The 15,161-nt window shown below is 41.3% G+C and overlaps 1 protein-coding gene across 1 annotated transcript in view; it reads left to right on the top strand.

The window, feature by feature from the left end:
- LOC110522825 (GDNF family receptor alpha-2-like) overlaps positions 1-14,123 on the top strand; it is a 79,307-nt gene extending 65,184 nt beyond the window's left edge. Inside the window, exons 6-10 of the mRNA XM_036977061.1 lie at positions 9,750-9,859; positions 11,234-11,374; positions 11,607-11,791; positions 12,565-12,612; positions 13,407-14,123. Coding sequence (XP_036832956.1) covers positions 9,750-9,859; positions 11,234-11,374; positions 11,607-11,791; positions 12,565-12,612; positions 13,407-13,541 — 619 coding nt within the window. The 3' untranslated portion in view covers positions 13,542-14,123. The remainder of the gene's footprint in view (positions 1-9,749; positions 9,860-11,233; positions 11,375-11,606; positions 11,792-12,564; positions 12,613-13,406) is intronic.
- Positions 14,124-15,161: the final 1,038 nt, after the last annotated feature.

The following is a 15,161-nucleotide window of genomic DNA, read 5'->3' as shown; positions in this document are numbered from 1 at the left end:
TTGATCTGAGTCAATGTAGCAGAATGAAATACCCACAAAATGAATTCTGTGTGTGCTAGATTGACTCAGTTCACACAGTACACTCTGCTGGCTGCTGAGATTGATGAGGAAAAGGAGGTGGTCAGTTAATGTAGCAGAGGGGTGAGTGTGCTGAGGATGATGAAGAGAAGGAGGACGTCATTGAGTGTAGCAGAGGGGTGTGTGTACTAGCACATGAGCTAGTTTCAAGCAGACAACCATAGTTCCTGTGCCCAAGGAAGCGAAGGTAACCTGCCTAAATTATTACCGCCCTGTAGCACTCATGTTGGTAGCCATGAAGTGCTTTGAAAGGCTGGTCATCCCGGATACCCTACACCCACTCCAATTCGCATACCACCCCAACAGATCTACAGATGATGCAATCTCAATCGCACGCCACACTGCTCTTTCCCACCAGGACAAAAGGAATACCTATGTGAGAATGCTGTTCATTGACTACAGCTCAGCGTTTAACACCATAGTGTCCACAAAGCTCATCACTAAACTAAGGACCCGGGGATTAAACACCTCCCTCTGCAACTGGATCCTGACGGGTCGCCCCCAGGTGAAAAGGGTAGGCAACAACACATCTGCCACGCTGATCCTTAACACTGGGGCCCCTCAGGGGTGCGTGCTTAGTTCCCTTTTGTACTCCCTGTTCACCCATGACTGCGTGGCTAAACATGACTCCAACACCATCATTAAGTTTTCTGACGACACAAAAGTAGTAGGCCTGATCACCGACAACGATGAGACAGCCTATAGGGAGGAGGTCAGTGTGGTGCCAGGACAACAACTTCTCCCTCAATGTGAGCAAGACAAAGGAGCTGATCGTGGACTACAGGAAAAGGTTGGCCGAACAGGCCCCTATTAACAACGATGTGGCTGTAGTGGAGTGGGTCGAGAGTTTCAAATTCCTTGGTGTCCACATCACCAATGAACTATCAAGGTCCAAACACACCAAGAAAGTTGTGAAGAGGGCACGACAACACCTTTTCCCCCTCAGGAGACTGAAAAGATTTGGCATGGGTCCCCAGATCCTCAAGAAGATATACAGCTGCACCATTAAGAGCATCCTGGCCGGTTGAATCCCCTCCTGGTATGGTAACTGCTCGGCATCTGACCATAAGGAGCTACAGATGGTAGTGCGTACGGCCCAGTACATCACTGAGGCCAAGTTTCCTGCCATCCAGGACCTATATACTAGGCGGTGTCAGAGGAAAGCCCAAATAATTGTCAAAGACTCAGTCACCCAAGTCATAGTCTGCTCTCTCTGCTACCGCACGGCAAGAGGTACCGGAGCGCCAAGTCTAGGACCAAAAGGCTCCTCAATAGCTTCTACCCCCAAGCCATAAGACTGGTGAACAATTAATCAAATGGCCACCCACACTATTTACATTGACACCCCCCCATTTGTTTTTACACTGCTGCCACTCGCTGTGTATTATCTATGTATAGTCACTTTATCCCAACCTACATGTACAAATTACCTTTACTAACCTGTTCCCCCGCACATTGACTTGGTATCGGTACACCCTGTACTTAGCCTCGTTATTGTTATTTTATTGTGTTACTTTTTATAATTTTTTTACTTTAGTTTATTTGGTAAATATTTTCTTAACTCTTTCTTGAACTGCATTGTTGGGTAACGGCTTGTAAGTAAGAATTTCACGGTATTTAGCGCGTGTGACAAATTCAGTTTGATTTGATTTGATTTGACAGGTGAGTGCCAGGCTCTTTATCAATTCATCCTTCCTCGATTATCACCTCTTCTCTCATCACCTTCTTCTCAAATCCAGTTGGAGAAGAAGGTCAGAGTGGAGGGGCCTTGTACCTTCTCTTCCAATACAGTTGCGATACAATACAGGTGAAGAGATAGGATGCGAGTAATTAAAGAAAGACAAAGTGAGACAAAGCCCTAGTAGCCATCGTGTGGTGATGTCACCTGACCTGAGACCTAAAGTATTGTTATCCTAGCCCAACCAAGATAATGTTTTTTGTAGAATAATGGACTCTGCTTCGTGGGTATGAAGTGCAGTTGTGGACAGGGGTTGCATCCTAGGTCAGCCATACAGGGATTGTTATACCTACACCAATGATCAAGGACATCAGCATCTGCTGCAAATATGTGCAATACCATCAGACATCATTATAGTGACAACCAAATAAAACAGGCAAAAAATAAATGTTCAATGACCAAAAAATACACGATACTAAATTCAAAGAATCAACACTTTATTTAATATTATACAAAGCACACCTATGTAAATGGTTAGTAGGTTTAGACATCCATCTTCAAAATAAGAGATGAATAGTTAAATGAATAGTGTCTAATACAAATAATAAGCAGAATGTCAGGGCTGGGCTGGAACAGAAACCTGCTGTCATGACTGACCACAAGAAACCAAATAGGTCAGATCAGATTTGAAATGAATAACTTCAGTCAGACCCCATTTCACCCATAGAGAGGGGAGGATAGTACTAGTGGGGATTGACACTCACGCCCTGTTGTAAACAAGGGAGAAGATCCAGGTCTCAAAATTCACCAAAGGAATGTGCTATGTCTCAACAGAACTTTTCCCTCTGAAACTCTAACACGTTCAAAAGCAAATACTGGAACAATATTTTGAACGTAGAACGTTCGATCAATAGAACACTCTTGTGATTTTGTTTGTTATTTGTGCTGTCCTTAAAAGTGTTATAAAGGAAATATTGTAAATTGTAAAGTATACCCACTACATGGATGAAGCTTCCATACTATGGGTTGTGCAAGTAATTTAAACATTATGAAAGTGTTTTTGTTAAGAGAGGGATGTGATTTGAGAAGTTATAAGAGATAATTGTTTTCAATAACTTTGCACAGTGTTTAATCACTGCCCCGGAGTGAGGTCAGGGAGCATGCCAGCTTGCCAGAACCACCCCTATCGAGCAAAAGGTATAAATGACGGTTTAACGAATTAACACATCGAACCAGAAAAAAAGCGTGAAGTGGCAGCTACACGTTTAAAATGGTTTGAACTTTGAATCTCAATACGAGGTGGAGGCAATAAAATCCTCTCCCGGACAATCACTGGTACGGCTGATTAGCTGTCCTAAGGAAGGTATATTCGGAAGTGAATTTAAGTATGACCATCCCGTTACTGTGCTCAAACCATCGTATTATGCTACTATCATCACACCACTGGGGAACCATCAATATGTCTGGCTAGCCTATCTTCAAATAAGTATCTTCAAGAGCGAATGGAAGGAAAATCAACTCTGTAGTTCTGTTCAAGACTACATGACAAGTCACCGGATACTGGACAACAGCAGAAGAGTAGTTGGAACCATTTCGGACAATCAGAGCCTTACAAGCGTCCCCGCGAAAAGGCCCAACCCCCTTTCCAAGGCCGCCCCGTTCACTGAGAGATCCCAGGTGATTTCCAGGCATTTCATGTAAATACATTCATGACTTCTTGCTCAAAGTGGGTGGCGGTTTGTGTGCAAAATATTTGGTTATTGTAGGTGAGAGTAGTTTCTGAATGTGACAATGTTAAGTGTCTCTGTCCCTCTTTCCCTCTTCATCTGTTCTTTAACAAGTATCCATAAGCTGTAGACCACACTACCTACTGAGAGAGTTTTCATCTGCATTCTTTGTAGCCGTTTACACAACACCACAGTCAGAGGCTGTCACTAAGACATAATTGAATGAGCTATATTCCACCATAAGCAAACAAGAAAATAAGTGCATCGATGACGTCGTCCCCACAGTGACCGTACGTACATACCCCAACCAGAAGCGATGGATTACAGGCAGCATCCGCACTGAGCTAAAGGCTAGAGCTGCCGCTTTCAAGGAGCGGTACTCTAACTGGGAAGCTTATAAGAAATCCCACTATGCACTCCGATGAACCATCAAACAGGCAAAGCGTCAATACAGGACTAAGATAAAATCGTACTACACCAGCTCTGATGCTCGCCTGATGTGGCAGGGCTTGCAAACCATTACAGACTACAAAGTGAAGCACAGCCAAGAGCTGCCCATTGACATGAACCTAACAGATGAGCTACTTCTATGCTTGCTTTGAGGAAAATAACACTAAAACACACATGAGAGCACCAGCTGTTCGGAAGACTGTGTGATCACTCTCTCCGCAGCCGAAGTGAGTAAGACCTTTAAATGGGTAAACATTCACAAGGCCACAGGGCCAAACGGATTACCAGGATGTGTACTGCGAGCATGCGCTGACCAACTGGCAAGTGTCTTCGCTGATATTTTCAACCTCTCCCTGTCCGAGTCTGTAATACTAACATGTTTTAAGCAGACCACAATAGTCCTGTGCCCAAGAACACTAAGGTAACCTGCCTAAATGACTACCGGCCCGTAGTACTCACGTCTGTAGCCATGAAGTGCTTTGAAAGGCTGGTCATGGCTCACATCAACACCATCATCCCAGAAACCCTAGACCCACTCAATTTGCATACCGCCCCAACAGATCCACAGATGATGCAATCTCCATTGCACTCCACACTGCCCTTTCCCACCTACACAAAAGGAACACCTATGTGAGAATGCTATTCATTGACGACAGCTCAGCGTTCAACACCATATTGCTCTCAAAGCTCATCACAAAGCTAAGGACCCTGGGACCTTGGGAATTTAATAACATTTGATTTTATTTGATGTTGTCATTCCGTTAGGGACCTGTTTTCAGCGTATTATGTCTCCAGTCAATAACCAGTGCAGAGTGTGTGTGTTTATCCTGTGTTCCCATTTAATTAGATAGTAAATAAACAATTAAACCAATTTCTGCAAGGAGATGCAAGGAGATGCAAGGAGGTTATGACTGTTCAGAATGGTGATATTATACGAGGATATGATTAATAAGTTGACTGTTTATAGATGTGATAGGTAGACCTTTTAGAGTTTAATTAGGGAGATGGTAACTCTTTATTCATAAAGAACCACTCTCATGGTGCCCCAGATCCTATTGAGTCAATTGTTTCATGAATAATTTAATCAGGTAACAATTAAACATAGTTAGTTTATTAGATAAATACTGCACACCCAGTAGCTAGATCTCTAGCAGCAAGGTTGGCAATGCATATTCTAGGTCTATGCATTGTTACTTTTAACAGTATTTTTGTAGTCCTACAACCAATTCTAGCAGTAAAGCAATTACATATTTAATCCATTGGAGATGTACCCTTCAGACTCTTCAGGACTTTCTCTGGGACCTTCATCCACAGACAGGGTTTAGCAGCTTTCACAGGTCTCTGTATCTGAGGTTAGGAAACATAGAAATCAGACCAGGACTTGCTTCATTATTCTCAAGTGATATAATAACATTTTATATTTTGTTGCAATTGTGTTTTTAAATTGTCATAGTTCTCTCTCTGGGACTGGAAACATGTTAAATAGCTCCTAGCTAGGTAGCTAACATCATTGTTTGTAGCAAATTAAACTAATGTTGGATGGATGGCTCTCTATCCTATTTACATTATATGTTGCTAGCTAGCTGATGTTATCACTTACCCATATGCTACACATCATCTTTGCACCACCACCTCCTGCTGCTAATGTTACTATCCATGCAGGCAATGCTGCCCGATGCGATGCTTCTTTGGGAAATCTATAAACTTACATTTTCTAAAATAGATTTGCTCAGGTCGCAAGGACCAACCCACCCATGAAAAATGTGGTCAAAATGCAAATGTTGGCTTAGAGAAAACAACTAGAATAAGCTAGCTAGCTAGTTGTTTACAAACACACCGGAAGTTCTTTGGGGTACTAGGGTTCATTTCCTCTCCTCCTCAAAAAGCTGTTAAAGCTGAGCTAACTCTTTTGGCGGCCTGACCAAATTCACATAGAAATGTGAGTTATAGATCTGTCACTTTTATTGAAAACAAGTCCTAAGAAGCGGTAGATCTGTTCTATGTGCACTATTTCAATGTTTCCCGTTCTTGGGTTTAGTTTTTTTGTCTTTTACTTTTGGTTTTGTACACCAGCTTCAAAAAGCTGAAAATACAATTTTTTTTGTTATTGAAAATATTTCACAGCAGTTTAGATGGTACAATGAGTATCTACACAATGACTGCTTGTTTTGTCACATAAACTGAAACCATTAGAAATGTTTCAACCAGGAAATAGCGGAGTGGACTGTGAGACTGAGTGATGGGACGATTGATACCTGTGCTCCAATGCAGTTTTCAAAGTACTACTGAACTAACACATAATAATGCTTGTTGCAAAGTAAACATTATCACATGATCAATGACGTCCGAAGCTTTGTTTGATCATGTGGTTTTTCAAATCGTGTTGCAAAATGCAAGATCCCACTGATTTCAATGTCGTTCCGGTTCTATCTTCGATTCCAAGCTGCTTTCAAACACTGACCTCTACTGGTCACCGTACTTACACATTAAACATTTTTCACGTAGCGTCACCTGACTGGTAGCAGGTAGATTTGGGGTCCAGGGGATCAGAACACTCAGACTACAGGGAATGGGGTTGAATCGTTGCAATATTTAGAAAATTGTTTTATGTGACACCACACTTTCTGCACATTGTTGTTTAAACAGTTAGTTTTATTGAGAAAAGTATAAGCTTCTGTCTTAAGCATCCTATATAATGCCACTGATTCAGTTTTTGACAGTAAAAAAAGGAATTCAAAACAAAAAAGGGAAGCATGATGGAAGGTGCAACCCTGTAATGGTAACTGATTGGAGGCTACTAAGACTCATAACTAACTGCTGTGCCATGGCCATTTTATGGATATTGTGGAAAAACATATACTTTATATTAACATCGCTGCTTTTCATTGCTGACCAGAAGATGTCACTCATGTGTATTGTGTTAAAAGCTCAGAGTAATGAACCGTTTTTCAGCACATTTTGGTGAAAGCCCAAAAGGCTTCAGAAAGCCTCAGTTTCCCATGACTAGTGAGAATGGATGGTGTAGGAGTAGAGAGTTGACTTTTCATGGGGTTGAGACTCTTCAACAGTCATCTGTACAAAACGAGAGAAGGACTCAGATTAACATGGAACCGTAAAATATAATAACATGACATGTTTTTAAAATGTGCAAAGATAGTATTGTAGTTTAATAAGGGTTCCTTAGATGGTGGATGGATGACTCACTTTGTAGACAAACACTGGATGAATACCGATTACAGTTTTGCTGATTTAATGATGAACCAGAGAGGAAGAGGCCCAACATAGAGGAAAATCTGTCTCCTCCAGCAGGTGGTGTTTTTTGTAGTTTCGCCCACCAAGCAAGGAGTTTTTGTATGGAGGTCAATGAGAGAGTGCGAATGGCTTATAAGCAAAGTTTTGAATATTCAAAAAAGGTTTACAATAATTAGATATATCCACCAATCCAAAGAAAGGATAGGCGGGAGCTAGACAGCTCGCTGTGCCGTTGGTGGACAACTACTCCCATTGTTATGGCAGTGTCGTATCTGTGACTATCATTTGGGGTTTTAGGCTGGGTTTCTGTACAGCACTTTGAGATATCAGCTGATGTACGAAGGGCTATATAAATAAATTTGATTTGATTTGATCATTAAATGTGAAGACTGTTATTTTCTCAAACCAATTCTCTGTGTGTAATTATCATTAAACTAGTCATGTAAACTTTAATTAACTAGGAAGTCGAGGCACCAAGGGAAAATGTTTATACAGTCTCTATTTCCCGAATCGACTCTTCAGATATCTTATCGATTAGTCTTCTCTTAATGTGTCAATATTTCCTCATCAGTTCTCATTACTTATTATGTCGCAAACCCTTGGATATTTGCATGTACCCTAGTCTCCAAAATGAACCAGCGATATACAAATTGGCTTAATTATTTATTTACTAACTAACTAGACAAATCACAGAAATACACAAACAAACAATATAGTTATTGGCTACTAACACAATGCATTGATATGTCCCTAGTGGGCTAAACCGTTATGACAGCTTGGTAGACAATGGAAAGGGGTGGGGACAGATAAAAAGTGGGAAAGACCAAATGAATTCACTACACACAGTTGATAATTATATTAATTGAAATGCTAATCCATTGCACATGAACGGCCGCTCATTCGAAAATAATTTACACCTGTATGTCGTTGTTGTCTTCTCTGTTGGAATCGCCGGTTCGTCTGCTGGAGAGTCAGTTAATCAGATAGTCTCTGGTTAACTTCCCCAGAAGTCACTATGTCTTTCGTAGTTGTTGCTTTTTCAGTGGCTCTGGATAGTGTCTGTTATAATGGTTACGTCAGGCGTACAGATGGTCGTTGCATAGAATAGATGCTTCGGCGGTTGTCAGTATTCTCGTACTAGACTTACGTAGTTTCCAGCGGCAGACTGGTAATTCTATGTCTAGGATTTGCTCTTATTCTGTAGTGATCGATAGTCTCAGAGTTCAACCATTTCCAGCCGTGTGGCCAACACTACACACTGTCTGGTCTCCTGGGCCTATAGAGTTGTAGTTCTTAACCATTTCAACATGTAGCGTCAGCGCCATATTTTGTGGTCTAATGTAAATTTTGTCAGGAGTTGATTTTATGGAGAAAAGGGTGGTCCATGACGGCAACATAATGTCTATGCTCACATGGGCGTGGCCACTGATTTGGTTCACTTTATATGAAAACCCATATCACATTACATCTTTTCACAAATAGTTTCATGTTTAATCACATATGTGTCACAATATTTAGATGTAAACCCATAATTAAGAAGTATACACAACCAAAGACACAGTAATGAGTGTTTCTTGTCCTTCATGAGATCACCAAATGAAACAAACTCGTCATGACTGTCCCTTAAGTGTCCACAGACCACTCCCACATTCTCAAAAATATAAATATTGTTTAATTATTCAAATTTTTGATGTCCAAGGGTCTCTCTGTGTTCCACTGTTTACATTCCAATCTCGAACACTACAGAGCATAGAGGCAGTATATTTTACAACTGCCATAAAACAGCTGACTTCCCGCTCTCCCCCTCTACGAGAGAGAGCACGCTGTAGAGTGGACCCACTGTAACCTGATCCTTCAGATCGTCACAGGGGAGTTATGACAGCACAGGGACATGTAATCTTGTCAGTATATCCATAATCTTTGGATGAACCGACCACAGTTACAAGGTCATGTTTAGATGGGATAGCGTTTATGTCAAAATTATATATTTCTTTAGATGCATTTTAGCTAACCCTTTAACTAACTCGAACCTAATTCTCCTAACTTGCTATGTTAATTGTCCTAACCTGCTGCATAAGTTCTCCTAACCTGCTACGAAAAGTAAATTCTGACAAACGGTATACCATCTAGTCTAGTCAAAACCCAGTTACAGCCATGCATTAACTCAACCATTTTCTATTCTATTCCAACAATTAACTAACATACAACTAATCAGAAAAGTGCAAAGTAGTATCTAGGTAGATCATTCATTAACATTACAATTCAGAACAACTGATTCACACTTAGAAAACAATATATCCCATAAAATAACCCTACAGTATGATCATAGACCGTACTGCAAGTAAAATGGTCAAATGACCATGTATTTGGTATTTTATAAGAATCCCCATTAGCTGTTGCAAAAGCAGCAGCTACTCTTCCTGGGGTCCACACAAAATATGAAACATAATACAGAATGACATAATACAGAACATCAATAGACAGCTCAAGAACAGCTCAAGGACAGAACTGCATACATTATGTTATGATGAAAATGTAAAATGTGCCTGTGTGTGTGCATGTAGATCAAGACTGGCTGATTTCCATACGAACTGTCAGATGACTGGTCACTCCATCACCAGCTGTCCCCATGATAACTACCATGGCTGCCTCATGGCCTACGTAGGCCTTATTGGTGAGTACACACATGCACACACACAAACACACACACACACACACACACACACACACACACACACACACACACACACACACACACACACCTAGCCGAAAATCTGTTGATGTGCCCTTGAGAAAGGCAAATAACACAAATTTGCTCGAGGTGCACCGTAGTACTATGGCTGACCCTGTAAAACAACACATTTCACTGCACCTGTGTGATGATAAAAGGGTAAATCCATTTGAATTCAATCACTTTTTGACATTATCCTGTTTGATTTCAAGGGACGTTTTGGACGTGAATGCCAAAACATTCTGTAGAATGTACTCAAAGTTGACCTATTTTGCATCATCAAAGGTTTTTGTGTTGTGGACGCTATCGGTTGAGACACAGCATGCTCTTGAATACAAGATGTGTGTCATTTCAATCATATAAATAGAATTCATTAAATGGATTCCTTCAGACCACTGCTGGTACGCCCTTGAAATTTAAATGACTACCACAAAGATGGCCGCCGGTCCACTCACCGTCGAATGTCAGCTTAAATGGTCATGTCTGTTCAGTTATCTGTATTTCTATGATTTCAAAAGGTTTCCTATGGAAGTTTGACAGTATAATTTAAAAACAACAGATATTCCCATTCAATACAACATTCTCTGATGTGTGGACCTCCAACCGTCTTTGTGGTACCTTTTGAAAGTCAAAATGTATCATTTTTTCCCATTTTATCAGCCAAAACATGACACCCACCATGTATTCAAGAGCATGTTGTGTCTCAACCGATGTCGGGCACAACACAAAAACCTTTGATGATGTAAAATAAGTTACAACATATGGGAATATGAAAAAATCTGAGTTTAGGCCTGTTCAGATAATTGACATTTAGGTAAAAAAAAATGACATATATATATATATATATACTATTAAAAAATAATAATAATAATACAAAAAAAAAAATATATATATATTTTTTTTAAATTATTATTATTTTTTTAATAGTTTGACAACCCTGTTTGTAAACTTTTAAATGATATAAATCTCAAACGTTTATCTTTTTCAGTGATGAAACATGGATATCACATGGTACGGTGGGGTATGAAAAATAGGTCAACTTTATCTCTTGAATGTTTTGACATTCAGGTCCAGAAAGTCACATTCAGAGCACTTCTACAATGGGTTAATATGTATGGAATGTTTTATTCAAATCAAAAGGGGTGCTGTCAAAAAAAGTGATTGAATTGAAATGGATTAACCCAAAACATCAGAATGTTTTTTACACACACTTTCTCCATATTACAGCAATTTGATGGAGAGTTTTCTATCCCAGCAGAAGTGTTCTTCAAACATACTCTTGGTCCTTACTATCACCCCCCCTCCCTCTCTCTCCAGGGTCTGATGTGACTCCTAACTACATGGACAGCAGTCCCAGTAACAGCACCATCTCTCCCTGGTGCTCCTGCAGAGGGACTGGCAACCAGGAAAATGAGTGTGACGCCTTCCTCAGAGACTTCACACACAACACCTGCCTCAGTGAGTGGAGTGCCACACAGTGTGTGTGTGTGTGTGTGTGTGTGTGTGTGTGTGTGTGTGTGTGTGTGTGTGTGTGTGTGTGTGTGTGTGTGTGTGTGTGAGAGAGAGAGAGGTCCCTAGGTGTTTTTTTTAATAAATAACAGTGACCTAGCTACAATACCTGCACTCCATCTTGCCTCTCTTAAAGTCACAACCTGTATATTCTCTCCTTTTCTCCTGCCTGTTTTTGTAGAGAATGCCATCCAGGCATTTGGCTATGGTCCAGAGGGGAGTGTACTTCCTGTTATAGAGTCTTTGGCCACGCCCTTTCCTCCCATACAGCCACCACTCAACTCTAAGCCCGCCCCCTCGCTCCATGCCAATGAAATCAAGCCTCAGGACAGCACCTGTGTCTTCTCAACCTGCGCCAACCTTAAGGTGTGTGTGTGTGTGTGTGTGTGCGTGTGTGTGTGCGTGTGTGTAGTGACGTTGGTTCAGGTGAAGTAGTGTATCTACTTTCATAGCGGATATTGGGCATAATCAATTAATTATTTAATTATTTGAAATATCTGGTCCTGCCGCTCTATATATAAGTCTAACTGGAATGGAGCCTGGAGGGGGGAATGCACACACAGAAATAATACACAAAGGTAACAGTGTGAAATAGAATGGAATTATTCATGCTATTTGTATATGTATACATACATGGGTGTGTACGTGTGTGTGTTCGTGCATGATTTTGCGTGTGCGTGTGTATACTGTAGTGTATGTTTAAACTGTCAGATCCCTGCAGCTGGGAGTCTAATCCCAGGACTGCTGCCTCCTGCACAGAACTCCTGACATTCAGACTGATCACGTAGAGGGCAGGGGGAGGGTGTGTGTGTTTAATAACGTTAACTAGTTATTTCTCTCTCAGTTTTCTGCTCTCTATTATTCTCTTCATTTCCTGGCCATGAAAACAGCTCTTCTTGTTCTGAGAAGAGATAAGATCTAATTGGCTCTTCCAGCCAAGTGACGGGCGTAGATATGCTAATGAGACCCAGAGAGGGGCTGATGGGAGAGGGAGATAACTGGAGATACTGACGTGCGCACAAGAGAGTGAGAGAGTGAGAGAGAGAAAGTATAGGATACATTACATGAGTCTGGTTAGTGTGTTGTTGTTGCTCATGCTGTGTGTAAGTCAATACTGATGGTGTATGTTTTTTTTACAGGATGGAGAACAAAAGTGCATTCCCTCCAATGACTTTGAGTGTGAAGAGGTGAGTGTGAGTGTCTGTGCATTAGTGTCTGTGAATTTGTGTGTGAGTGAGTGAGTGTGTGTGTGTGCGTGCGTGTGTTTGCATGTGTGCGTTTGTGTGTGTGTGTGTGTGCTTGCATGTCTGTCTCTGAATAGCAGGTTGTATGAAAGCAACAAATTTGACATCAGTGTCTGTTGTAGGTGTTTTTGAGACACTATGTTGCTCCTCCTGCTGCGACTCCTCTTTCATTAATTCCTTAATGGTTACGTTAAGGGTTAAGGTTTGGGATAGGGTTAAAACAAAAACAATTAAGTCTACCACTGGGATTGAACACACAACCCTAGGAGCCAGAGTTTGTGGCTTATACCCATCCACCATCCCTGTTCACAATGCTTTAGCAAAACCCAAGCCTACTTGATGGTATTAGCGCTCAACGTTGCCCCTAGTGGGGCATCTCCCAACATCCTCTGGAAATGGATGGATGTTCAATTTCAAAGTGAATCTTGAGCAACCTGGCTGAAATCACTCCTCCTGCTTTGTAACATGCCTCCATATTCTGTCCATTTGTCATATCTAGTTTACTATTCTCTGCATCTCCATCTACTCTGTCCATCAACTATCTTCATCACTCTGTTCATCCATCCATCTATTCACTCATAACTCAATCCTGTCTTTCCCCTCTTTCTCTCATCTTCTCTCTCTCTCCTCAAAACACATTTACATCTTATGTTTAATTCTTTCTCCCCCTCTTTCACTTTATCTCTCTCTCTCTCTCTCTCTCTCTCTCTCTCTCTCTCTCTCTCTCTCTCTCTCAGGCGTTATTGGCACAGGGTTCTAAGGGAGAAGAGGGTAGAGCCCAGCACTCTGCAGCAGCCCCTGGAACCCTGATTGTGAGAGAGTGTGTGAGTGTGTGCATGTCCATGTTGGGGCTTCTGCTCCAGGCTCTGTAGTACACACGTACACTCCTGACTGCTGACCTCGAAACCCTGTCCTCGGGGTCAGACAGGAAGCCCAAAAGCCACCCGCAGGAAGTTCTGTGACATCACATCCTCCACTACCATGTCAAAACAACAACATCGACAGAAAAACTGAGCGGAGATGAAAGCAGAGTCGAAGAAATGAGGAAAGGTATTGGAGAGGAGAAGTGATGAGATGAGATGAGGAGGAGACGAGAGAGAGGACAGAGAAGAAACTGGCACTCATTCTACAGAGAGACAAAGAGAGAGAGAGAGAGAAGGAGACAGACACTGGATGGATGATTCTACACATGCCCTGTCCTATCCTCCCACCCTGAACACTGAGGACTCTCAGGTCTGCATTACGACCCTTTGTCATGGTGTTTCTGAGTGTATAGACACTTTGGCTGAGACGGTAGTTCTGATGTCTAACTGATAGAGTGCAGAATGAGTTGGCGAAGTGTGCTGCCAAAAGACGCACTTCCTAAAAATCTGATGGGACACTGCACCTCCAGAAATTCATCCTCATATGCATTTTAAAATAAACTGTAAACAGGGTGCGAATTACGGGGGAGACGGGGGGGGGGGGGGAGACGGGGGGGCTCAGCTCACCTGAATGAGACGTTAGCTCCCTTAAATGCAACTAAAGTCAAACTTTAGGGGGTCGCTAAATAATGCTAATTTAACTATTCTCCTATTTGTTTAAAATGCAGTGGTAAATATGTTTTACAGTGGTAAATATGAGAATAAAAGCTTACAAATGAAACAAACACCCCTATCTCTCTGTCATGGTTTAAACCATTTATTTCTATGTAGAGGCGCTGTCCACTTAGTACTGCTGAATTTTGGCCTCAGCTGAGCTCCTTTACGCATAGATTTTCCTTTGTACTTCCTCATTTGAGGAAGTCCTTGATAAAAAATAGCCTTTATTCCAATGCATTAGATTTATTTGTTGATTTATCATTGTTTGCTTTTGTCGGTCAGCTGTTTAGAGCGCTCATTGCTTTGTTTTTCAGGTGCGTGTGGGTACTGGTGTTCTCCGTGCCACCCGTGGCCAGAAGTACCAGACCATTTATTTAGCTTTATTATTTTCTATCAATATTTGTTTTCTTTCCTAGATCAGCTGATGATGGTCAACAGTATCACTAACCAACTAGCCTATAGCTGGACACCAATGTGCATCCAGTCCATCCATCAAGTATACATTAATGAAAGTGGGCCTTTAAGGTAACTTGTTTGGTTAGAAGCATATGATTATGGCGTAGGTCTGCATCATTTTGGATTTATGTGCCCATGACAACTGTTTTCACATCATCAAATGTCATGTTGGCATAGTTACACTTACAGTACATCTACAGAAATCTCAGAGATCCAGGATTCGTACAAGGTTTAAGTTCAATGTTCTAATTCAGTTGTTAAATACTTATTTATGACAAATAACACCGTCATTAATGTAATTCATGTAAGGAACTAAAGTTACTGTTTTATGTCACACGATCTGTGAAGACTCCAAGCATTAACTCATGAGTTATGGACAGCTCATGAACTAGGATGTAAAACAGGTTTTGATTCAACTCATGTATTATATTGAATGTAGGCTACCTTTTCTGCGTG

The sequence above is a fragment of the Oncorhynchus mykiss genome, chromosome 5 (genome assembly GCF_013265735.2).
Source record: "Oncorhynchus mykiss isolate Arlee chromosome 5, USDA_OmykA_1.1, whole genome shotgun sequence".
NCBI lineage: Eukaryota > Metazoa > Chordata > Actinopteri > Salmoniformes > Salmonidae > Oncorhynchus > Oncorhynchus mykiss.
The sequence above is the reverse complement of the archived record's forward strand: the minus strand, read 5'-3'. Positions and strand labels throughout refer to the sequence as shown.